This window comes from Alosa pseudoharengus, unplaced genomic scaffold (genome assembly GCF_046254945.1).
Source record: "Alosa pseudoharengus isolate Yale_2024_CS ecotype anadromous, Long Island Sound unplaced genomic scaffold, YU_APseudo_1.1 YU_APseudo_1.1_scf_14, whole genome shotgun sequence".
Classification (NCBI taxonomy): Eukaryota; Metazoa; Chordata; class Actinopteri; order Clupeiformes; family Clupeidae; genus Alosa; species Alosa pseudoharengus.
The window spans coordinates 27,642,933-27,669,466 of record NW_027468609.1 but is presented as its reverse complement, the minus strand read 5'-3'; the positions used below and the strand labels follow the sequence as shown (position 1 = coordinate 27,669,466).

General features: G+C 39.7%; 2 protein-coding genes and 2 long non-coding RNA genes across 5 annotated transcripts; 3 read left to right on the top strand and 1 right to left on the bottom strand.

The window, feature by feature from the left end:
• The first annotated feature begins 55 nt into the window (after positions 1-55).
• On the top strand, positions 56-12,433 carry mat2al (methionine adenosyltransferase II, alpha-like). Its single transcript, XM_076283289.1, has 9 exons — positions 56-196; positions 1,721-1,798; positions 2,525-2,647; positions 2,863-2,975; positions 3,154-3,294; positions 3,488-3,706; positions 5,554-5,736; positions 8,139-8,272; positions 10,934-12,433. The coding sequence occupies exons 1-9, from the start codon at positions 118-120 to the stop codon at positions 11,034-11,036; spliced, it is 1,173 nt and encodes a 390-aa protein (XP_076139404.1). The 5' UTR covers positions 56-117; the 3' UTR covers positions 11,037-12,433.
• Positions 12,434-13,970: 1,537 nt separating this feature from the next.
• Positions 13,971-15,621, top strand: LOC143123236 (uncharacterized). Its single transcript, XR_012986807.1, has 2 exons — positions 13,971-14,519; positions 15,033-15,621. It is a non-coding gene; the product is annotated as an uncharacterized LOC143123236 (long non-coding RNA).
• A 47-nt stretch (positions 15,622-15,668) lies between these two features.
• On the bottom strand, positions 15,669-17,362 carry LOC143123235 (uncharacterized). Its single transcript, XR_012986806.1, has 2 exons — positions 17,035-17,362; positions 15,669-16,624 (listed from the first exon to the last, which is right to left on the bottom strand). It is a non-coding gene; the product is annotated as an uncharacterized LOC143123235 (long non-coding RNA).
• Positions 17,363-22,408: 5,046 nt separating this feature from the next.
• On the top strand, positions 22,409-25,883 carry ubxn8 (UBX domain protein 8). 2 transcript variants are annotated; one of them, XM_076284485.1, is made up of 8 exons: positions 22,409-22,517; positions 22,712-22,840; positions 23,058-23,131; positions 23,259-23,381; positions 23,954-24,091; positions 24,393-24,434; positions 24,726-24,800; positions 25,288-25,883. In XM_076284485.1, the coding sequence occupies exons 1-8, from the start codon at positions 22,430-22,432 to the stop codon at positions 25,456-25,458; spliced, it is 840 nt and encodes a 279-aa protein (XP_076140600.1). In that variant the 5' UTR covers positions 22,409-22,429; the 3' UTR covers positions 25,459-25,883. The 2 variants fall into 2 exon arrangements, with proteins under 2 accessions (XP_076140600.1, XP_076140601.1); XM_076284486.1 differs by lacking the exon at positions 22,712-22,840 and having other exon boundaries at positions 22,413-22,517.
• The last annotated feature ends 651 nt before the right edge of the window (positions 25,884-26,534 follow it).

The window sequence follows — 26,534 nt, the reverse complement described above, 5'->3', positions numbered from 1 at the left end:
AGTTGACAAACTTGACCAGATCTTATAGTAGCATATAGTAACCTAATCTGTTCATATTACACCTTCCATCTTTGCGTCTGTTCTAAGTGAAAGTGGTCCCAGCATTTCTCTGTAAAGATGGATCACCAGGAGAACCGCAAATCCAAGGAGAAAACCTTCCTTTTCACATCTGAATCTGTGGGAGAGGGACACTCTGGTAAGCGCTGGTCACAAAGTTTCAATGAGCTGGAGGTTTCCAGAGAATGTCTAATTCATGGGTTTCATCAGGTCCCTTTCCACAGGTGTATTAATCAAGCACCATGCAGTCTGCATGGATAATTAAGGTGCTTAATTTTATACACCTGTGGAAAGGGACCTGGTGAAACCCATGAATAAGAGTCCGTAGACGGGCTCTGAGGTTTCATACAACTGTTGACCAGTTGCTTCTTTGTAGCCTGATGTTTCGCAGTTAACAGCTGAGGTGATAGGTAGGGTGGCCTGGAAGGGCAAAAAAAAAAATACAATGGTAAATTACTTATTTACAATATTAAAAACAAATTTACACGTTTTTAAACAAATTTACAATGAGTGAACAAATGTACAAATTTACAATGAGTGAGCAAATGTTAAAAGTTTTAAAACAAATGTAAGTTTTTGACGGAATGGGTAGGTAGGTCTTAGATAGGGCTCTGGGTATAATAATACATAAATAAATGTTTAACTTTGATGACTTCTGATGAAGGCGTAGGAAGTGTGAGAGGAATTTCTGTATATCTATCATGAGTTACATCAGTTCCCGTCGTTTTCAATGGGCACTGACGCACTTAACGTCTTTTGGTCCCCCCAGTAGGCCTACTGCGCAGACTCGCACTTAACTCCGTCTGCCTACCCTTTCTGTACAAAACGTAGGCTACATTTGTTTCAAAACTTGTAACTTTGTTCGCTCATTGTAAAATTGTTAAAAACACTTGTAAATTTGTTCACTCATTGTACATTTGTTTAAACAAATATTTGTTTAATCTTGTAAATAAGTATAGAGTGCATGAAAATCCAATCTACTGTTATCCGATTTCTTCTTATTACAGTGCATGAAAAGATAATAATGTTTTTAGATAATAGTTTAGCACTGGGTTAACTAGTTTACCATTGTAATTTTGTTTGCCCTTCCAGGCCACCTTATAGGCCTATTTAATACATTTGATCTGTGCAACCCAGTAGACTGGTTTAGAACACACAACCAACTAAATGCATTGGCTTAGGGCCCACTCCTACGGGACCCCAGGAGGTATCATTGCAATAATTATTTTGCATATCAAGGCAATGTGCGCTCGTTTACTAAATGGTGCTCTGATTTTACTGCATTTTTTGCGCAATTTAGCTTAGTAGCCTATTTGTAAATTGTGCACTCGTTTTGCTAGCCTGCATGTGCTTGTTTTACTCAATTGTGCGCTCGTTTCAGTAAATAGTGCATTCACTTCAGTCAATTAGTGAGCTCATTTTACAAAAATTAAAATGAGTGCACAATTTAGTATAGCGCACAATTTTGGAAATGAGCCCAAAATTCAGCAAAAGGAGCACACTTCAGTAAAACAAGCGATTCTCTTGATACACAAAAATTTCTTGCAATTCCAGGGTTCCATAGCCCAGTGTTTTTCAAAGTGGGGGCCGGGGTCCCCTGGGGGGCCGCATGATACTGACTGGGCTACACTCCATTATTCAATAATTCTTTGTGTTTGTGTAGATAAAATGTGTGATCAAATTAGTGATGCAGTTCTGGATGCTTACCTGTCTCAGGACCCTGACTCCAAAGTAGCATGTGGTAAGTTTGCTTCAGCAGCTACATTCTGACATAATTATGACTATGCATGCATAGACTAAGCTACATTGGTGTTTTACTGAAAACCTATTAATTTAGGCCCCTAGCCTTTAAATATAGTTGTTTTTGCCCTTTATATATCAATATATCAGATTTTTTTTGTTCAAAGTGACAATGGCAATTACACTGAAAGGAATAGGCCTGGTATACCAGTTATTATATACCAATACCATTAATATATTAAAGACATAATAGTAATAGACTAAAAAGAATTTAACAAAATAATAGCAATATAACCATAAACATAGAAATCATGACAAGGAGAATTATTAAGTTAGACAGGCAAATTCAAGGGAGTAAATTATCTCAGCTAAGGATGTGGTGTATGGAGAACAGAAGTGGCCCAAGTACTAATCCATTGTGAGGTTGTGTGACTGTGATACCTGTTCTTGTCAAGGAATGAACGTCCTTTGAGTTAGAAATTTCTGGGAAAGATCTTAATTGGTTTGCACTCTATCTCAGAGAATGTAGAGGAGAATGCCATGGTTCACTGTGTCAAAAGCTGCAAAGAGGTTACCGTAGTGTACTTTCAAAGCTTCAGCCACAGATAATAGAGCAGTTTCGGTAGAATGACCGCTCTTGAAACCAGAGTGCTAAGGATCTAGTAGGTTGATATGAGATAGGAAATATAAAAAAAATTGTTTTTATTATACTCCATTTTCATTGCAGAATGCGTGGCAAAGACGGGTATGATCCTTCTGTGTGGAGAGGTGACATCAAAGGCAGTTGTTGATATTCAGAGGGTGGTCAGAGATACCGTAAAGAAAATTGGATATGATTGTTCAGCCAAAGGTTAGTGCAAACAATGGAATGATTCACTTGATTGTTTACCCATAAAATAACTGACCTTCTCAGGTCTTTTTTATCTTCATTTTTCTTATCCTTTTGTGTCTATAAAATATCTTCATTGTCCCTGTAGTAAGTTTGCTATGGTGCAGCACAACATTACTCAAAATTCAGACTTTTACCTCTCACACAGCTGATATTCTGATTTTGTACTCCAACAGGCTTTGATTATAAGACCTGCAATGTCCTTTTGGCCTTACAACCACAATGTCCTGAAATAACCGACTGTGTTTTTGAGGGGAGAAATGAAGAGGATGTTGGAGCTGGTGATCAAGTAAGACATAACCCCTCTCTCGACGCCTCCATTTAATGTAAGAAGGATCCAGAATGAATGCCAATTCCTCTGGCCTGTCTATAAAGAGTGTAACTGAAGGGTGTTAGAGAGGTAATACCTTGACTGATCAATAACTGAATTCTTTGACTGAACACTTAATATGTAATTTATGTCTAAGGGCGTGATGTTTGGCTATGCAACAGATGAAACCGAGGAGTGCATGCCACTGACCATTCTAATGGCTCATCAACTCAATGCTAAAATGAAAGAGCTGTCAAAAACGGAATGTCCCTGGATTATGCCTGACTCAAAATCACAGGTGATTAAATGAAGAATGACATGTCGATGTACTCCTTAAGCAGAGTTATTTCAGTTCTTCTGAATCCATCTGCAAAAGAATGACTACATGCGCCCTCTGTTATATTTTTAACTCACATGTCACATTATATTAAACTTCTAGATTGTGCCCAAAACATCATAAACTAACTTTTACATTCTCTCATCTTCTATAGGTTACAGTGGAATATCGCGACAACATGGGTTCCATGGAACCCCTCCGTGTTCACACCGTGGTCATCTCAGTCCAACATACTCTTGACATCACTGTGCAGGAGATCAGACAGCAGCTTTTGGAAAAGGTTGTTAAGGCAGTGATTCCAGCCAGATACCTTGACAACAGGACCATCTATCACCTTTTACCCAGTGGGAAGTTTCTGGAAGGTGGACCAAGGGTAGGTTCAAATAGTCTACACAAAAGCAGGGTGTTTTGGTGTTTTGGCATTAGATTCACTGAAAATATGTCATGTTTTTGCATCTCAAATTTTACTATGCTTCAACTTAAATGCCATTTTAACATTTTGTCAAGTGATCATGTATCCATTTCCTCCTACCCCTTCCCTTTCCGGGAACATATTATTATGACCGCCGCACAGCGAAGTGGCGGTCATATAGGTTTAGTCAGATTTTTTAAATTTTTTTAAATTTATTTTTTCGCATGTCCAAATTTCTGTCAAGGATTCCCGGGACACTGAAAGACCGGGGTAGACGAAACTTGGTGGGCATGTAACCCCATATGGATAGCATGGAACCATCGTTTTTTGTTTTGATCTGTAGCCCCCCCCCCCCCCCCGCTGGACTGCACCCCCCGAAAGGAGGGTAGGGCAGACACAGTTTTCTGTGAATATCTCGAGAACCGTAAGGTTTAGGAGGACCATTTTTTTTGTGTGTTGATCTCAAGGGGCCATGTCAACCCTTTCCATAACCACTCATTTCATGTATAGCGCCACCTAGTTAAACACAAAAAAGTAAAAATGAGGTGTTGTAATCGCAGGTATCTGTGACCTAACATAGTCAAAACTGCACGAAATTGGAAGTGTAGGATCATTATGACACCCTCTGAATGCACGCCAAGTTTCGTGGAATTCCGTTCATGGGGGGCCACACAATAAATGAATTTATGTTACTATACACCAACTGGCCTGTAGGTGGCCGGAGACAGTTTTCTGTGAATATCTCGAGAACCGGAGGGCCTAGGAGGTCCACCTTTTTTTTGTATGTTGGTCTTAAGGGGGCATGTCAACCCATCCCATTACCACTTATTTCATGTATAGCGCCACCTAGTTAAAAATGAAAAAGCACGAAATTGAAAGTGTAGGATCATTATGACACCCTCCGAATGCATGCCAAGTTTTGTGAACTTTTGTTCATGGGGGGCCTTACAATAAAATAATTTATGTGTACATTTAGTGACCGTACACCAACAAGGATTCCCGGGACACTGAAAGACCGGGGTACACGAAACTTGGTGGGCATGTAACCCCACATGGATAGCATGGAACCATCGTTTTTTGTTTTGATCTGTAGCCCCCCCCCCCCCCCGCTGTACTGGACCCCCCGAAAGGAGGGTAGAGCAGACACAGTTTTCTGTGAATATCTTGAGAACCGTAGGGCCTAGGATGACCAATTTTTTCCGTATATTTGCCTCCAGGGGTCATGTTAACCCATTCCATGTGCACACATGTGCATAAACAGATACACACGCACACACATACATTGACAGTAATCATACGTATGACACATACTCACACAGTAGACATATGTACGCATGCATGCACATGCACAAACACACATACGCAGGCAAACACACAAGCACGCACGCACACGCACACACACACACACACACACACCCACACACATAAACATAAACATGTATACACACACATGCACACAATTCAAGAATTTCTCAGAATTATGAACAGGCAAGATGGGGGTGGGGTTGTATACAATTAATTTTACATGTGAAATCTATGAACTAATCGTGTTTTGGTACTTGTTGTCTAGCAGATACCAGTGAGAATTGAGTGTGGATAATGCAATTTAGTAAGACAGGTAGAATCATATAGGCCTTTCAGCGTGATTTATTTTTGTGGAAAAAATGTGCTGGACTGGGCGGCGGTCATATTTTGTACCACTCTGCGGTACATCTAGTTCAAGTAATGGACTGATGCCATAACAGGCAGGTTCAAGCCTTTGCTTTTTAGACAATACCTTCTCCAATTGAGTCCTATTTTTTCCATAGGGCGATGCTGGCCTCACCGGCAGAAAGATAATTGTGGACACATATGGTGGATGGGGAGCTCATGGAGGAGGGGCTTTCTCCGGGAAAGACTACTCCAAAGTGGATCGCTCTGGGGCCTATGCAGCCCGCTGGGTAGCCAAGTCTCTGGTGAAAGCAAAGCTGTGCAAGCGGGTCTTAGTTCAGGTAAGACTTCAGTGGGTACAGAAGTGACCTGCTCAGTGGTGTCACATACAGTACCTTAGGAATAGAATGAAGTGGTATATTTGCTGCCACCTCAATAAACCAGCAACACACCAACAAAACAATATGATAATACTAAAATAATATTATTATGTATACTGTATTTATCAGCACTCTGCAATCATTTACTTGCAGTGAATTATACTGTCCAAATCTGGAATAAAATCATCCATAAGGCTACTCTTTATCGCCTTTACTAGGTCTCCGTAAAGTTGCTTATGGGGTCATTCCGTGTCAAATCACCCAGTGGCTGGCAGGTCACCCTCTCCCAAAAAATCTGAAAAAAATCACAGGTGTTTGTAGACCAAACCTATGCATAAATCTTAAATAGTATATCTGTATCACTAATGGTTCCAAAACTACAGCCCTTTGAAGTTTCAAGTCATTTTAAGCATCGTGGTGAACAATCCTTTTTGTTCAACTTCCAACATTATTGGCTCTTTTGGTATTTCACACACATTAGTGAAACTATGTGAATAGAAGTACATTTTCCTGTTGAATTAAACAATCCAATCAAATCAGGTGTATCTTGTGTAATTTCCCCTCTGCAAAGCTCTGAAAATGGCTATAAATTCATTATGTGAAAAAACATCACCACCTTTGAGGGCTTGTCATTCAAAAAGTATGTGACACAAATTCATCAGATTTTTTTCCCACTCATGTATGGATTATTAGGTCATGTCCATGCATTAACTTTGGTTGTTAACATTATCATATTGTCAGAGCATTTTTATTAAATTGGGCTTGATTTTCAAAAAGCCCGTTTTCATCTTCTCATTTCACCAAGTGGACAGTTAACAGGATTTTTTTTTATTTTACCATATATCATTCTGTATGTGAGGATCATCTGCCCAAAATTTGGGCTTGTTGCTGAGTTTCTTCATTGAGATAAGATTTTTTACAAATATTGTCTATAAATCCACTGAATTTGTACTTTATCTGCAGTACCACTTGTCTCACCACATGTGGTGCTCTTTTAATACAATGGAAGTCAATGGAAGAGTAAGAGAGTCACTTGTTTGCTGCATATATCCAATCTAAACACACAGTTTATGGTTCAAGTAAAAAGGGGTTTCTAAAATTCAGTGCATTGTCAGATGCAGAAAAATCAATACTAAAGATTTATCATCTTTTTACAAATGCCTCTTGGATCCACGAGTCCTCAAACCTTGTTATGAATACTTGTGATGGAAACACACATGGTCATCTTCATCAAGTGAAATACCTTGATGAACTGAATTTTAGAAACCCATTGTTTGATTGTTTGTTAAAGCACTGATCTCCATCTTGATGCTCTTTGTCTATGTATCACAGAGGACTGCATCCCAAGCATGACGATGAATATAGACTTTGCCTAACCAGCTGGCTAGAAATTATTAAAGTGCTCACATAGGCACTGATAGGTTGAAGCTGGTGTAGAAAAAGTGGTACTGCAGATCCAGTACAAATTCAGTGGATTTATAGACAATATTTAAAAAAAATCTTATCTCAATGAAGAAACTCAGCAACAAGCCCAAATTTTGGGCAGATGATCCTCACATACAGAATGATGTATGGTAAAATTAAAAAAAATCCTGTTAACTGTCCACGTGGTGAAATGAGAAGATGAAACAGGCTTTTTGAAAATCAAGCCCAATTTAAAAAAAATGCTCTGAAAATATGAAAATGATAACAACCAAAGTTAATGCATGGACAGGACCTTATAATACATATATGTGTAGGAAAAAAATCTGATGTATTTGTGTCACATACTTTTTGAATGAGAAGCCCTCAAAGGTGATGATGTCTTTTCACATTATGAATTTATAGCCATTTTCAGAGCTTTGCAGAGGGGAAAGTATACAAGATACGTCTGATCCGATTGGATATTTTAATTCAACAGGAAAATGTACTTCTATTCACATAGTTTCACTAATGTGTGTGAAATACCAAAAGAGCCAATAATGCTGGAAGTTGACCAAAAAGGATTGTTCACCACAATGCTTAAAATGACTTGAAGTTTCAAAGGGCTGTAGTTTTGCAACGATTAGTTATACAGATATACTATTTAAGATCTATGCATGGATTTGGTCTACAAACACCTGTGATTTTTTTCTGATTTTTTCGGAGAGGGTCACCTGCCAAATTGCGCTGAAATGGGTGATTTCACACGGAATGACCCTATGGAGGTTTTGAAACGCATTACAGTAAACATTTGTTATCTGTTTTTGGTAGCTGACTGTAAATACGCCAACCCTTGCTTTTGTAGTGCCAAAAACCCAAGAACTAAAAAATATGAATAGATCACTGATTCATAATAAATGAACAAACAAACATACATGGATGTTCATTTTGCTTTTTCTTAGATATCCTATGCCATTGGGTTGAGCCTTCCTTTATCCATATCTGTTTTTCACTATGGCACTTCTACATTGGATGAGGATGAACTACTACAAATTGTGAACAAGAACTTCGACTTGAGACCAGGAGTGATTGTTAAGTGAGTAGGCCTATACCGTGTCTGTGTGTGTGTGTGTGTGTGTGTGTGTGTGTGTGAGAGAGAGAGAGAGAGAGAGAGAGAGAGTGTCAGAGAGAGAATGTGTGTGTGAGTGACAGTGTTACAAAGTAACGCGTTACTGTAATTCCACTACTTTTAGTGGTAACAAGCATGTAACGAAGTATTTTTGTAAATCCAGTAATGCAATTACAATTACTGAAATTTCAAAGAGTTCGTTACTTGCGTTACTCTGTTGATCTTGAATGAACGACTGCAGACAAGATGCACATTTGCTGCTTTGTCTCCCGACCTTAGCTGTGTTTCCAGCGATTGTGTTTCATGTTTAGATTGCAGATGCATTCTTTACAGTTAATAGGAGCCTCCTCACATTCCTCCTTATTTCGGATTTATGCTAAAACACACAAGAGTGCATTACGCTACAATTTAAATGGGCATCTTAAAAGCCTTTTCCCTTTCGTTTCCATCTCGTAAGCTCCACTACAGTAAAAGCGCATTGTTGTTTATCTCCGCTCTTTTTTTTCGCCTATTGCGCAAAAGCCTCGTTATATCAATTTCTCATTCTTACAACATAGCCACGCCACAACACCAATAGGCTACGGTAGCCTATATATAGCCTTGGCACAAGCAAGCACACGTTTAACTCGAGAGAAAAATGCAGAAACCTCCAAATAGCCTACCGTACATAATCAGCGACTTGAGTTATTTGCACAGTAGGCTATGTTTACATCGGAATTGACGTCCATGGTGTGGATTCATTTGTCTGCGACGGAACATGCAACTTCTCTCTGGAACACCTTATCAGCTGAAGAGTAACCTTCTGCATAGTGCGCGACAATCCCAAACTCTCGGATGCATTAGAACTTATTTCGGTAGGTCAGCACTTGTGCAGCGCAGGCTTTTCCCAAACTGGTGGTGCTTAAAATGCTATATAATACAACTGTGTTTTTATGTACATATATGTATTTTACATCTTACTTTATTATTGTCATTTATCATGTGTGAAGCACATTGAATTGCCACGTGTATGAAATGCGCTATACATAATATATCCCATTATGTGTGTGTGAGCAGACAATAACTGCTTTGAAAATAGGCCATTTAACATTGTTTCACATTACATCCCATTGAACGAATTCCATGTAGCCTACAGAAGGATTGCAATAATAATGATAATAATAACTTATTACTATATTGCAGAAGGCAAGTAGTAGGCAAGGAGTAGGCAGTGTACTGTACATATCTATCAAACCACCTAGATGGTGAGGGTGGCGCAAAACAAGGTCAGGGAGGCCATGCATTGTAGAATGTTTTGTGGTCGGGAAAAGTTTGAGAACTCATGCACAAGGCTATTGATTTGAAGGCCCGTTGAAACTACAATAAATACGTCCAAAAATTAGGTTTATTGTGTGTGTGACTGTTCAGTTCTGTTCATATTGACATTTTAAAAGCAGACTTAAAAGTAACTCAAAAGTTACTTTCTCTAGTAACTAATTACTTTTGATATACAGTAATTGGTAACGTAATTGAATTACTTTTGAAAGAAGTAACTAGTAACTGTAACTAATTACTAATTTTCAGTAACTTGCCCAACACTGGTGAGTGAGTGAGTGAGAGAGAGTGTAAAAATATGCATATACATGATTAAGTATGTCATTGAGAGAAGATAACCCAAACATAAACAGGGCCCATACCAGCATATTGCTAAAGTTGAACTACATATGTTAATGGGTATATCTGATCCGATATACGATATATCGGTTATCAGTTTTTGAATAACTCAAATATCGAAATGGGTAGGTTATCAGCCTTTGCGGGCAGCCGTGGCCTACTGGTTAGCGCTTCGGACTTGTAACCAGAGGGTTGCTGGTTTGAACCCCTACCAGTAGGCATGGCTGAAGTGCCCTTGAGCAAGGCACCTAACCCCTCACTGCTCCCCGAGCGCTGCTGTTGTTGCAGGCAGCCGGAGATTAGTGTGTGCTTCACCTCACTGTGTGTTCACTGTGTGCTGAGTGTGTTTCACAAATTCACAAATTGGGATAAATGCAGAGACCAAATTTCCCTCATGGGATCAAAAGAGTATATATACTTACTATACTTCAAAATCCCATATTGGTCAGGCTCTATAGGAAATGGAGACAAATTGACATACACACACCAAATGCACGCATACATACATCCACATACACACAATTAGACACACACACACGCGCGTGCGCAAGCACACAGGCACACACACACACACACAGGCACGCACATACAAGCATAAAAGTTGCAAGAGTAGGGGGTGGAGTAGGAGATGGAGACAAATTGACAAGCGTGACAAATGGGAGAGGATGAACAGGACTGAGCAGCAGTCATATTTTGTACCGCTATGCGGTACATCTAGTTTATGATCTGATTATGCCTGTAATAGCCTATCAGCACACATCTGACTTTAGATATTTTCGTATAACATGTTCAGGTATGTCAAATTTCAGCTGTCTCCAAATATGGACGTTTTTTTTTTACATTTCTCACCTAATCTGCATTTCAAAATATGATCAATTACGTCTGTGACAAAACAAGATTGACCATGGCTATTGACCATTATCAGTTATGTTGTTACAATAGTTTCAAATTCTCTCTTACCATTTTTCTTTGTAGGGAGCTGGGTCTGAAAAAACCCATCTACCAAGCCACTGCCTGCTATGGACATTTTGGAAGGGATGAGTTTCCATGGGAGAAGCCAAAAACCCTTGTGCTCTAAAATGTCAAGAAATAAAACTCCCAATATCAGCATTAATCATTTGTAATGAGTTGTTAAGAAGCAACATGTCAAATTGTAGCCTATGATATAAATATGAAACAATATTGTGCATCTTTAAAGGTATTTAGGCCTTTTTGCTTTTTATTTGTTCTATTTCTTGATGTGTAGGCTAGGCTATAGTGTAAATTATTTGACCAGCTGCATCTTAAAAATATTTGCACACCATTTGTCTATGTAGCCTAGGCTAGGCCTACAGTGAAATCATGCAGCTTTAACATTAAGTCATGACCTTGAAATATAGGTTTAATTAAAGTCCTTAACAATGGTAAACCATGTGATGTGACACTGTGATCTGAATAGGCATAGACAGTAAAAGATAATAGGCCTACAGTAGTGTCCCTTTACTGTCGTGTAGGTAGGCCCAGAGCCATAGAAAAAGAGTTGCGGCACTCTTTGATGTCGCCGCCAGGCGGTAACACGGTTCACGTACGCTTCAACAGTTCCAAACAGCTCTCTGCGTGTCTTGTTATTTCAATGGGATAGATAGCAGCGAGTGCGTTATTGAACGGGAAACATTAGAACAAACCAAAAACGAGTTATTACGTGTTAGCATGCTTACATTGTAGTGTCAATTACATATTGGAAGTATAATTGGTCTGCAACGTCGATCTAAAATATGTCCTTTGGTAGTTCTAACATATGAACGTTTGTTTCCTTGCTGGACATGAGCCGTTATTGGATTCCTACATTTGCCTGTATCACGCTACATATACTTTACTGAGGTATGAGCTACACCAGGCGCGTAACTGAAGCGTTCCGTTCGTGACGCGTAAAATCCATTTTAGATGAATGGTCTATTTTTTTCGAACGTACGCCCCACTGTCACGTCTGGTGTAGCTACTTCCATTGATTATAATGGAAGCTAATTGTTGCAGCAGACGCAACGCGAACGGATGCTTCAGTTACGCGCCTGGTGTAGCTCAGCCCTTACATTGTCAAAATGTATGCATTTTGTATCCTGTTTGTGTGTGGACATGTCCTTTCCAGTTCGTTTGGTCAAAGTCCTTTTGGGCAAGTCCCTCCACTCGGCGGCCATATTGCAACGCTTTTTGGGGACTTTATCGGGCATCTATTTCGGCAGAAATGCGCGTGCGCAAGGCTTCACGACACCAACCTTGCTCCAGCTGCGAGATCACAACACATGATTGGCACAATGTATTCACAACACACCGCATGATTGGCTCAATGTATTCACAAAACAACACATGATTGGCTCAATGTATTCACATGTCCACGTTTTGCCGCGGAAGGGGTGTGATATGTGTAGATAACTGCCATATTGGCGTTACAAACTATGCGGAGGCAGAGAAGCACCTGCAGGATTTTTTGAGATTGGCGCCTGGGCGCAAATCCCTCTAATTTTTAATAAATATTTTATATGTTAAATAGCTCCCATTTGTCGTATTTCTTTATAGTAGCCTAAAAGATAATTAGGCTAAATAAGGCGGCTGAATGTCGCCAAAGATGATGCAAGATGAAATTAGTATAACATCTGATATACAGCGGGTAAAGGAATAAAAGTTATGTCTGCAAGACGTAAAAAAGGCATATTTAATACCTTTATAAGATCTTTGTAAGACGTTAGGGAGATGGATGTCCTATTATGATGTATTCATGAGCATCTGGGATACGGCTACTAAACACTGTTTGAAGATCTTAACAAGACGTCTCAGATACGTCTGCCAGATGAGCAAACGTTCTCTAGAATACATCTTACAGCTGTCCAGGAGACTTTTCGAACACATCTCCAATACGTCTTGCAGACATTCTTTTGCTGACTGGGTAACCCCATGCATCCCCTGTGTAGAAGCATAATCCTGGTCTCAAATAAAAGGTAAGAGTAAGCCAGGGGTGTTCAAACTTTTTGACTCAAGGGCCACATTGGGTTTTGAAAATTGGCCGGCGGGCCACACAAAAAAATAATAATAATGAAAAAACAGAATTACTTTGTCATTTAAATGATACAAAACATTATGTTTTGTATCATTTAAATGACAAAGTAGTACTGTTGTAGAAAATTAATTTCTTACGAAATACTGTTCATTTGATGTTGTTTAATTCATTTATAAATGGTGCACTGTCACTTTAAGGCTCTTTTGCCAGCTCCGCTAGCCTATGGCTAGTGCTCTGCCTATGGCTCACAGTTTATAAATGGTCAGTAGTGGAAACTACTGTTGCCATCGCGATTTCCTTTTAAACGTTTCTTATAAAAAGGAGATATCAATTATCAACAATAACAAGCCAGCTGGAAGCTGTCGCAGTCTCTCCCTCTTGTGCACGCTCAAATGCGTTCCCAATTAAATGGAGTAGCATAACGTACCCTAGTTAGATCTGCTGCAATGGAGATACTATCTCGATGTAACAAGCTGTTTTGACATTGACATGGTAAACGCTCTCTAAGAAGAGCGTAAAGCAGTTTGCAGTAGCAGTTATTCACAACGTTGTCTATGCTGGAATAGCGAGCGGCCTATAATAACCTAATTAATTAAATGCAGGGCAGGCCGGATTAAAGTGCGTGGCGGGCCGGATCTATGATAAACTAATAAATGCTCGGCGGGCCGGATTAAAGTGCGTGGCGGGCCGTAGTTTGGACACCCCTGAGTAAGCCATAAACATGTCAAAAATAGTGATGGGACATTCGACACTAAGGCACCGAAGCTTGTATCACTCCCGTGAAGCAAATTGTTTCGACACGGTGTGTTGGAGCTTGTATCAAATTGGAATAAGCACGTGACTGGTGACGTCCGAAGCTTCGAACGTCACCGAACGGTTTTGCTGGTTTCGAAAGTTTGCTGCTGCGCTGATACCCAACAGGAGCAACACTGCTGTAGGCCTATTCTCTGTTAGCCTGACGTAGTCATACTCAATTCTAGTCAGAATTTGAGTCTGATACTGCTCCATAGAGCTGTGATTATGGGGCGTGTTTCAAACGAACCAGGAAAAAAAATGCCTCTGCACTCAATTGGATAGACCTACAACCAATCAGAGCAACGGAGTGTGTGACGTATGTTAAGCGACGCATAGTTGATGTCAACAGAACTCAACTGCACGCTAGAAGAAGAAAATGTGAGCGATTTTCGCAGGTGTTGTAAAAATAATGTAAGGATACACGGAGTTCAACACACGAACCTCATTTTTGAGAGAAACAGTAAAGGTGAATGCATATACGATCAAGTTATCCGTTTAGGATTACAACTCCACAACACTGCAAACAAATCGCATCGCATTTGTCGGTCCTGTCAGAACTTTATAACACGGTTGGAACGCGACATGCCCGTGTTTAAAAAATGGACAGAAGACGAAGGAGACCAGCCTGAAGAACCGTGTTCATCTGAGGCATCAGAGACGCCCCGGACTCTGAAGAAGTTCTGCCCCAATCCGTCAACTCCAACCGGTACAAAAACGCGAAGAAGCATTACAGAGGTAAGCTTGTTAATACATTTCTACTTCTTATGATATGACTATGAGAATAACCTCGATTGCCACGTTTCACATGAGTTAATAGTGAGTCGTGATTATTGTCCAATGTGATAAACACTGTGCATTCCCACACTCCTCATTTCCGTGAAATCTATCTATGATTAAATCATCTAGTCATATTTTGACATGCCTAGTATTCTGGAAGCCAGCCCGAATTTCAGTGTAGTGTGAGCAAATGTTACCAGGATAAACTTGTACCTGATGTGTAAGTTGGCCTCTGTCACTTTGTCAATATGTAGAAACTTCATTTTGTAATGGACTAGCATGTTATCCAACCCCCACTTCTGTGCTCTGCACCTCTGTGGGGGGTGGGCAGTGTTTCTCTGACCTGCTCAGCAATTGCATCTGGTGTCACCATATTTAACAGTCTGTATTTTCCAATGTATTGTCAATGCACGTTATACTTATTAGGCTATACTGTAATTCTTCACACTGATGTGTTCACTTATATTTCAGGTTGTCACCCATTTTCCATCCACTTGACCTCCACCTGGAACACCTAAACAATTTTCTCAAATCATTTATGAGAGGATTGGGACCAAACATGTCAGAAATGTCAGCAGCCAGAATCAGTAGGTCCATTGGCATCGTCAAAGAGCTAATGGACAAAACGGACACAGAGCTGGAGCTGACAAGGCCGGCTGGCATTCATCATGTGGCCCGAGAACAGGACGTTTTAACACTGGTAAACGTTTTTAGGGAGACACAACTTTCCCAACAAAAATCACCCAGGCAGGCAGTCTCATGCATTCCCGAATTTCAAGAGAAACTTATTGGCAAAGCTGAATTACCAGGAGAAAATAATGGACTGGCAAAATGTGCCTATTTAAATAATTAAGTAAATGTGAAATGTAAATGGTGATGGTAATTTGTAAATATTGTTTTCGTAAATGACAATGTAAATAATTGTTTTCATATAATAGTTTAGTAGTATCCACATTCTTGAAAACATTTTTGTGTTTTCTTATTGGTTGTATGTTCAAAGTTCAGCGTATATCTTCAAACATTACCTATTATGTGTAGATATTAAAAATCTTTATTGAAATGTCTTATTGTTTGTCTTTAAATGCAGAAACATCACCAACCAGTAGAGAAGTATAAACCATTTTAATTTTATTCAAAAATATTAATGTAACAGAGGTAAAAAAAAAGGCATTTGCACAACAACAGGACCCTGAAGCTACAAATTTGAGCCTGAATTTGAAGCTAGCCTGAGATCTTCAACATTGACAAGCCTGATTCCAAGTTACTTGGGGATGATTGTATCTTATCATCCTCATCCTCGTCATCAAAGTAACCAGTGTAATCCATGTCAACCTGAACACGGTCATCCTGAACAACACAGTCATCAAACAAATTAGTTTGACTCTGTTCGATGTCATCAAAAACCTCATGCATAATTCATAGTATCTCTTTTGCATGTTCCAGCTTGTATGTAGGGAGATTATGGATAATGAAGTCCAGGTCAAATATCTGTGTGCACTGTTCTAAAACTGATCAATGAGTTCATCTCCAAAACCAGTGCAGGCTGTGTCGACTGTGTAAAGTGGTATGTTTTTATGGTCCTGAAGTAAACTACTCCTGTAAGTTTGTAACAGTTCCCTGATCAAAAGTGTGCCCTTAGGTGTGACTATTCTGTGTTTGTGGTGTGATGAAACCTCCCCTTGAAAGTGTTCATATTTGGGGATTAGCTCCCCACAACCTTCAGGTTCACAAGAACAAACAGAATGGCAGTGAGTGCAGCACAGATGTCCTAGATCAACAGATGTGGTGTGTTCCTCAAAATGGCAGTACAAAGCTTTCCGCAGACAACTAGTGACTCCATTAAAGTACCGTCTTAACTGCTGGGTCAAGCTTTGTACTAACATCCCTCACAATCCAGTGTAGGCACTCCAGTGTATGGCCAGGTACTTTAATCAGACCCACTCTGATGTTTGTTCTGTTTGGGCTCAGGGCCAAATTTATTGGATTGTCCATCTGAAGCTGTTTCATAACCCTGGCTCTGGATTCCCGATCAGCAGAAGCGGTCAATGTCAGCACAGGTGTACCTGGAATATATAGCAGTACAAAAAGCAACCAATAAGTAACAGTAAAAATAAGAAATTATGAGTAGTATCATTTAGTACTTTTTAATGACTGTACTGACATCTAAAAAGAATACATCACTTATAAGGGGTACAGTGACTAGCCTACCAATATGGGTATGGTGCTTGAGTACATAAAGCAACACCCAAATGCCCTTCTGCCCTTTTGCAGCCTGACCACTGATAGAAATAAAACAGTAACCTACATTAGAATGTTTTAACAGCTAGTTCGCTACAATCACACTAACGTTATGATTGTACCAAGTCTGAGTTAGCGAACGTACAACGATACCTAGGCTACTATGTTTACAACATGGGATTCATATCACGACATTGGGAGTTATTTACTAAGTCAGACAGTTAGACTCTCTTACCATTTGTAAGTTAGATGAACTTCGTCCATCACGATACCAATTAGGTTGGCTTGAAAAACATCGGAGCCTAGCATGTCCCTCCACTTGTTGTTCAGCAGCCAGGATTCCGGGCTTCAAAAAAGGATCTGGCAACGACCGCTGGCTATATCCACCTCGTCGTGCACGCCGAGTTGCATCGCCGTGATGCCCATTTCAGTTGCTTCGGCAAAAAACATCTTTCTTATCAACAAATGCCTTGATCCCGTTACTCTGTTCCTCTTTTAAAATTAATTCGCTGTCGATATCTTCTAGAACAGACCTGATAGCAGAATCTACACATCTCAATTCTCCAGCGGCAGCCATCGTTGTTGTAAACGAATTCAACCCAAGCGCTCTTTGGTGACGTGGTGGATTACGTTACTGTTGAGCATCTGTCCATCATCGTATAAAGCCCGCCCTGACCATTTGATTGGCCCGCCAGTATTTGGGCGAGCATACTCGCGCCACTATTGATCAATGCCAGACCGAACTTCCCGACCTCAAACGTTGTGGGCGGGACTAAGTTCGGAATGGCACCCAGGCTAATTCTCTGTAGCCTACTGCTGTAATTTAACAAAACCTGTGTCACGTGTCTTAGTTACTCAGCAATCATTGTTGCTGAAGAACTTTTTAAAGTTTTGAAGTCAAATTTCAAATATTTTTTGTTATTGCATAAGCCTAATAAAAATTCCTCGTAAAGTGACTCACGGGGATTGAACCCACGTCACCAGTTTTATCGTCCTCATCGCTACCTCTACTCTATCGTAGGCATACGGCAAGAATAGATGTTCATGAACTATTTATTTCTAACAACGGCCTGTTTAGTTCTAAAACATACTACCTAAATAATGCCTCTTGGTTATGAGTAGGCTATGAGAGTTTATTGGATAAGGCCTACACTTTATTTATTTAAAGTAAATTGATATTGCCACATAGCAGAGGCTGCATTTCATGCTGCAGTTTGTTAAAACCGACTGAACACACAAACGCTGAACACACTAGGCTATATTCAAACATTATACTAGTTCTAATTTATTTATTTAATTTTCAGTCATCTCATGTCATGTGTCCATTCTGTCCCTCATGTTCATGTTGTAAGCTTCGTTCGGGCGTGTCGAATTCATAGCCGCTGTCATTTCTGCTGACCACCAGATGTCACTGTGTTGTCTTCGATGCTTTGATGCTTCGGATCATTTTGCGATACAATCAGGAAGAAGCTTCAAAAGCTTCACAAGGCTTCGTTCGCCCATCACTAGTCAGAAACACAAACAAATTAAGAATCAATAACAACCCAGACAAGTGACATGCCACCGGCGGCATACCACCAGCTGTCCGCTATCTGCCAATCTGATTTTGCTATCTGGGTTGGTCCGCTGGACCACCATCTTTTTAAGTTTAACTTGTCATGAATATTAAGAAGTTAATAAAAGTTAAAAAGTTAATAAAATGATATGCTTGCTATGTGAACATTTTCATCAATACTGCAAGATAAGACACCCACTGTTTCGATAACACACTTGTAACTCAATAGCAATCAACTGTTTCAATAAAACACTTATAACTTATATTTCAGCCGGCTGGTGAGACTACAGCATGAAAAGGATGACTGATATATGTTAGGTTTTCAATAGATTTTTTATTAAGTTTTCAATGTGTGTTTAAAACAAGAACAAGAACAAACGCAAAGACTGGGAGGAAGGTATGGTGACACTGCAACATAAAAGGAGGGCTGACACTCAATTAGGTTTCCAAAAAATAAAAAGATTTCAGTTTTCAAAGTCTGAACAACAACTGTGTGTGAACTACACAAAAGACACAAAGGGCTTTCAGATATAACCTCCGGAGTATATGCGGAGGTTTGTCAAGCGGAGGTTCTACCCTTCGAATGATTCAGATATGTTAACCTGCGGACCTTATGCTGACAGACCTATGTGTGAACGACATACACGCACATTACATATAGCCTACTTACAGGTCTTATACTTACACGTATGTCTGAAAGCCCTAACAATGTGGAAGGGATGAGTATCTCCATATACTCTGTACACCTATAAGAGGGACATGGTAAGGAGGATGCAACACATTTGGCTGAAGTCAGGAGTGTTATGGGAGGTGTGGAAGATGCTGGATCAACACACCTCCCTTTGTGTAAGGGCCCCATCGCGTGGACCTCAAACATAAAAAATGATCTTATATGACCATTCCAGTCATATATCGCACACCCTTCTTGTCCTCTGCATCCTTAGTCCTAGATAAGCAGAACAGGCACAGTGGAGAATGGAGGGAGAGAACAGAGCAGGGGTAACACTCAGTGTATACTTGGGACAACACATTCACATGCTAACTGACATCAACATGCCACATTAAGTCATTAGCAGAAACCTAAGCAAGAGGCCATCTCCAGCAAGAGGCCAGCAAGAGTTTTACATACCCATACACAACCAACCATTTGCAAGGCTGGTTGGGGTGCCACATGTCCACACAAAAACTATAACAACTAGATGTACCGCAGAACGGTACAAAATATGACCTCCGCCCAGTCCAGCACATTTTTTCCACAAAAATAAATCAAGCTGAAAGGCCTGTATGATTCTAGCTGTCTCACTAAATTGCATTATCCACACTCAATTCTCACTGATATCTGCTAGACAACAAGTACCAAAACATGATTAGTTCATAGATTTCACATGTAAAATTCATTTTATACAACCCCACCTCCATCTTGCCTGTTCATAATTCTGAGAAATTCTTGAATTGTGTGCATGTGTGCATGTACATGTGTATGTTATGTGTGTGTGTGTGTGTGTGTGTGTGTGTGTGTGTGTGTGTGTGTGTGTGTGCGTGCTTGTGTGTGTGCCTGCGTATGTGCCTGTGCATGCAAGCGTACATATGTCTACTGTGTGAGTATGTGTCATACGTATGATTACTGTGAATGTATGTGTGTGTGTGTGTATCTCTTTGTGCACATGTGTGCACATGAAATGGGTTAACATGACCCCTGGAGGCAAACATACGGAAAAAAATGGTCATCCTAGTCCCTACAGTTCTTAAAATATTCACAGAGAAGTGTGTCTGCCCTACCCTCCTTTCGGGGGGTCCAGTCCAGCGGGGGGGCTACAGATCAAAACGAAAAACGACGATTCCATGTTATCCATGTGGGGTTACATGCCCACCAAGTTTTGTGTACCCCGGTCTTTCAGTGTCCCGGGAATCCTTGTTGGTGTACGTCACTAAATGTACACATACATTATTTTATTGTAAGGCCCCCCATGAACGAAAGTACACAAAACTTGGCATGCATTCGGAGGGTGTCACTGCTCGGGGTTAGTGTGTGCTTCACCTCACTGTGTGTTCACTGTGTGCTGTGTGTGTTTCACTAATTCACAGATTTGGAGAAATGCAGAGACCAAATTTCCCTCACGGGATCAAAAGAGTGAATATATACTTATACAGAAAGGTTCCATAAACATTTAAATGAGATCAGCAATTCAGACACCTGAGGGGTAGGCTATTCCAAGTAGGCTACGTGGTTACGGGTGCAGAGAGACCTTTAACGCCTCCCTGAGGGGAGTGGGGTGAAAAGTCTGTGGTTGGGGTGAGAACAGTCTTTGATGATGCTGCGCGCCTTACGCAAGCATCGCTTGCCCTGGATGGCCTCGATGGAGGGGAGTGAGGAACCGGTGATGCGTTGGGCAGTTTTCACACCCTCTGCAGTGCTTTCCGGTCATGGGCAGAGCAGTTGCCATACCAAAAAGGTGATGAAGGTGGAGCTCATAAATCAAATATTCAGTCACAGTCTAGCAGATGCCCTGCAGTAATGCAATGTAGAGCTACACCTTCCTCAGTTCCAGGGGTGTGAGGAGACCGTTCAGCTCATTCGTGGTAGTCCTTGAGCAAGGCAGTTGTTCTGGGGAGATATAAAATAAATAAATGAATAAAAAGGGATTTGAGATGCATCTTATTTTTGTTAAGAGTGAATTACATGTGAATAATACAGTGTTGGGCAAGCTACTTGGGAATTGTAGTGAGCAAAACTATCAGTATCTTGAATTTCCCCTTGAGGATCAATAAAGTATCTATCTATCTATCTCTATCTATCTAGTTACTCTGCCATGAATAAAACTTCACTACACAAAACTACCACCCCAGTCAAATGTAGCAAGCTTAGTAACACAAACACAGCAGTAGGCTAGTTCACTACATAGGAAGCTACTTTAAATTGTGCTAATTTCATATGACAAAAGTGTAGCTTGTTTGGTCAAGCTACTTCATATAAAGAAGTTAAGCTATTGAAAAGTTACTTTATTCAGGAAATAGTGAAGCTACCACCAACACACGTATTACTAGCTAAGCTACAAGTAGCAACTGCCCGATAATAGGCTACAGTCTGTGCCACTTGTGTAAAATTCGCCGGCCAATGTTATATTAGTAATATTTGATTCATTTCTACAATAGCATTCTTGTGTCAGTTGTAATGTAAGTCAGTGTTATGGAATATGACTCATCAAGTCTCAGTTCATAGCCGGGTGAACACCTGAACACCTAGCAAGTAGCCTAGCTAGCTGGCTACGATTTACATACAATAACAAAGATCCTTGCTCCTTTTCAACTCTCTGGTAATATTGCATTCACAAAATACAACCAATAGTACGATAATGTTAAATCTTACTTGTGAAAAGTAAATCCCCCGAGCCCTGTTTGCGATGGTCCGCCGATTTGAGCAGGAATATGCTGCACATTGCTCTGGCATCTTGTTTCTTCTGCTGCAACTATAGCGGCTGCATTTCCTGTTTCCAGCAGCCAATGCTGTGTCTACTCTGGCACAAAGGCTCTGGCATTGCAGCAAATCACCCAGACGTCATTTTTTTTACTTCTGACGTCAGACGCAAAGTTTTTGCGCGTGGCACACGTAAAAAATTGACGTCTGACGCTCAGACGTCTATTTTTTACTCCTGAAGAAGTAAAAAATCTACACGTGGAGGCGTTATTTTGACAGACGTTTTGTCTTGAACGGCTTTCCATAGTATGACACGAGCCTTCATGTCATGTTCAGCCCACGGTTCACTTCATAACGCCATAAAACTCGCCATCTAGTAAGCTAATCAGGTTTAAAGAAAATAATCACATTCATTTGCTCCGTTTTTCACCTGAAGAGCATTAATGTGAGTGCATATGGTTTCTAGGAAACGTCGTCTAGGCAGAATTATGATAAGACTTTTAGTTGAGTGTTCGAAATTATAGTATAAAAACTTAATATATTATCGGTCAGTCCGTGATAAATTCACTAACGTCGACGACTTTTAATTTGAAGATGCCAAACGGGCCAAACTAGTGTTTTTCCGGCAAACGGCATGACGTGTGCCGCAGTTCCTGAAAAATGTCTGTTGTTGGCAATCCGTGCGCTAGTCTTTGCGCCGTGGCAATTTTATTTTTTTGCTGTATTTCATGGAAACATTCCATAGTCGGTATGCTAACATTTCTGTTGACGTTCATACTGCATATTAATTGAAAACATGTTGTGGAATCAATAACTGTTAGGCCTACCCATGCGTGTATCCTAAGCTTACTGACAGTAGCCTGAGTGAGTGAGTGAGTGAGTGCATGAATAGCATTTACAAAGACAGGTGTAATTTTGATGATCATCATCTGTCTGTCGTAGGTGTGAGGGATGCCCTCTTTCTGGCAGGGCGAACTTTTCTGCTGTTGTGTTTTATCACCTTTGCATCGTACTTGTATCCGCGAATGAAAGCCCTCCTTTTCCCACCACCATGTCAGGAGGAGACTGAGGGTCAGGAAACATTTTCTGTTTAATTTTTGTACCGTTTATGTTAAGCCTAGATTAATTCTGAAATTGAGCCCAGTGGAAATATATTTCAGTCTGTCTACTTAGTCTAAAAACATTCAACCTTGATTAGGCTTATGTCACACAACTTATCCGATCTGTGATCCTAGGCTAGAGTCGAGAGCTGATGTGTCACACGTCTGTCGTGTTAACTTTTCCCCAGGACCAGAGGATGCTGAAGCTAGGCTGAAACAAGACATTGCGAGACGGGAGCAGCAGGCAAAGTTAAACAATAAGGTAGTCATAGGGTCAACAGACCAAGAAATGTACAGTCCAATGTACATGTGTGGACTGCTGTTATTATGTGAGACTGTTGCATTTCCTCATGTTGTATAAACCTATTAAACTATAAAAATTTATGTAGGCCTCTCACTATCAAGAGAATGTGCAAAAGCCAAAGCAAGAGGCTCGTCTGAGAAAGAAAGAGGATAACTTTTATGCCATGACTGGAGAAACCTGGAGACTGACTGAAGGACAACAATTAAGGGTGATGTGAATGGATATGAATCATATGATATTGATGCACAGATGTTGTAACCCCTTATATCTGTATATAACTTTTGTGACTAAGTGTGTATTCTGTTTATACCTTGATGTGAAGAAGGCTTTGTAAGGATTTTAAAATTAGAAGGCCCTTTTCCTCTAATCCAACTCATAAAAGTTTTGTACAGTCTGTTGAACACCAACCAATGTATTGCAATACATTGTACATTCACTTGGAATCTTCAGAATTCATTGGCCCTTTGCCGTTTATTTAACACAATCGCATATAAACACTGATACAGAATGGGCATTGGGCACCTGTAAAAACACAGGCAAGGATGGCATAGAGATGGGAAACACTAGCCAAACTACTCAGGGCTAAAATCATAATGCATGTGCTCACACTCCGATTGCTAACTCACATCAACTAAACAGGGTAATTGAATGTTATTCTAGAATTCTAGCATCTCATACACACTTGTGCACATTATTATTTGGCTACATACTACATCATTCACTCAACACAGAAACACAATATACAGCAATTCCGCTCACTCAAATATTTGCTTGTTCCAGGAAGGAGAGTTGGGTGACCAGGAGGACATGGAAGAGCAGGATGAGTTAACAGCCCAGCAGAGGGCTATCCGAAGGAGAAAACTACCAGCGATGGCTTACCAGGGACCAGCCAAAAAAGACCCCCCACTGGCTAAAAGAGTGAGTCTGCACACACATATTTGATTAACTGATACATTTGCCATTTTTCCACATTATGTTCATCTATTAAATGATGACATATTTATATGAATAGCTTGATACATTATATTCTTGTCCAATGATATTAAACATTACATGTGAAAATAATATACAGGCAAACCTAACAGTCAAAATAAATGGGTAATGATGAGTAGTAATTTCCATCTCATTGTACAAATGATGTTTGTTTTAATCTAGTGATTAGTTGAAACATGGCAAACATTCATGAAGATGTAATTTGTTGATATTCTTCTTGATTTAGGTTATTGTTTTGCCAGATGAACCACCAGTAGATGCAGAAGGGGTGAGCATTTTCTACTTCTACTACCATGACTAATCTGAGAAAAATATATCTGTGTAGCCTATAGTGGTTGTCAAAACTGTCTAAAATGTTGATTAATAAAAAGTATCTTATACAATTTTATTTTGCATTCATAAACAAATACAATATAACTGCAGATATTTTACAGAACAGAATTCAAGTTCATTTAATATATTGAAATTATATTGAACTTATTTCTTATTTGTCTATTCTTTCAAGTACGACATTTGTCAATGAGTCACATTACATCTCTATTGTATTTTTCCTTTCCAGGTTGTAAATGTGGCATTAAGATGTCTAAGCGGAAGAACATTAAAACGGAGATTTCTGAAGTCTCACCCATCTACTGTGAGTTATAGTTTGTTATAGCGGTTGACAAAGCTTTGTGAATGCATGGTAGTGCAGTTGTTTATAATATCCTTAAATTAATTTTGGTGGTACATAATGTCATGTTAAGGCTGCTGTCGAATGTTCTGATGAAATAAGTACAGTGCATTACTTAGCAAGCTAGCCTTCGAACTGTGCTGCTTTGCCAACTGTGCTGTTGGGCATTGCAAGGCAAATATTACAGCTGCTCGCAAAAAAAAAAACTATTTCATCGCACTTGCAACTGTACAATGACAATAAAGGCTATCTATCTATCTATCTATCTATCTATCTATCTATCTATCTAGTTAGATTGCTAGTTTTAGACAAAAAGTCTAATGGGTCTAAGTAATTGCTCTTTTTCTCATGCAGACCTAGAATTACATGAAAAGAATTCCATCTTTTCTAAGTTTTTGTTCAAATTAACACTTAACTTAATTTGTATTAAAAGTCAAACAATGTTTTATAGGTTCTTGTGGACTGGATGTTTAAGAGTGGGTACCATCCAACAGTGTATGCCATTTGTGAGCCCTATCCACGACGACCATTACAGACCGAGGAACACCTCACATTGGAGGATGTTGGTATTGTAAGGAACACTGTGCTCAATGTGGAGGAGAAAGACCCATCCACAACATAAGGAATGACACACCCCCCCAAGACACCCAAGGAAACACTTCTTGGTTACATAAAAGTGTATTTTTGTATCCAGATGCTGGTGAATAATCACTAATAATCCTGTTTTAAGTGGCATATTTCACAATGGTTTCCTCTGTTACTTTAAGGCTTTTAAGGATATTTTGTCATACTTCTTATTTAGCAAGTCATATACAGAAATAATAGGGTGATATGTATGGTTTTCATTTGGTGCATTATATCACTAATGTAGGGAAAGTTAGCTTTGGAGTTAATAGTGTCAGAAATGTCAGGAATTACCCTAACTTTTGGTACTGATTTAAAAAAAGAAAATTACAAAAATTAAATTTTTTTCTGTTTACTTGAGAAAGGTCAAGCAACTTGCCAACCTCTATATGTTTAACTGTTCTGACCATATGATGATCCATCATTAATTCTGATACCCTGATTTATACCCGTAGAAGGAGATTATATACAGGACATGACCTGGTTTGCAGAGGCCAGACGGTGTCTAGGTTTAAGGTGGAACTGTGTGTTCTGTAATTGTTGTGTTTGCTTGACATGGTAGTTGAGACCTTGGCGTGCACAATAGATCCTATCAGGTTAATAACAGTCTCCTAGAGACTGTTTGCTTGACATGGTAGTTGAGACCTTGGCATGCACAATAGATCCTATCAGGTTAATAACTCCTAGAGACATTTCTGCACTTTCCATCAGGATTTTCATTTACAGTATTTGCCATCCATCTATTGAGTTTGATCCATTGGAATATAAGCCTGGAATATTTTACAGGGTATTTAAGACATCTGGTGCAGGGTTTGTTATTTTTATACAGTCCCAGTGGACAATGTGTGCTAATGTTTTCAGGTGCTTTATGATCTGTCTTGCTCTGCTGTGCACAACCTTTCAATGTTTCTATTTTTAATAAATACATTTTGTATCAGTTCCTAGATTCCTTGTGATTACTTATATCATGCATATGGATACATTAACACAGCCTACATACTGCTTGGATGTGATTATGTATTTTATTATGCATTCAAACACCAAAGAAGGCAATCAGATCCACAACACACAGAA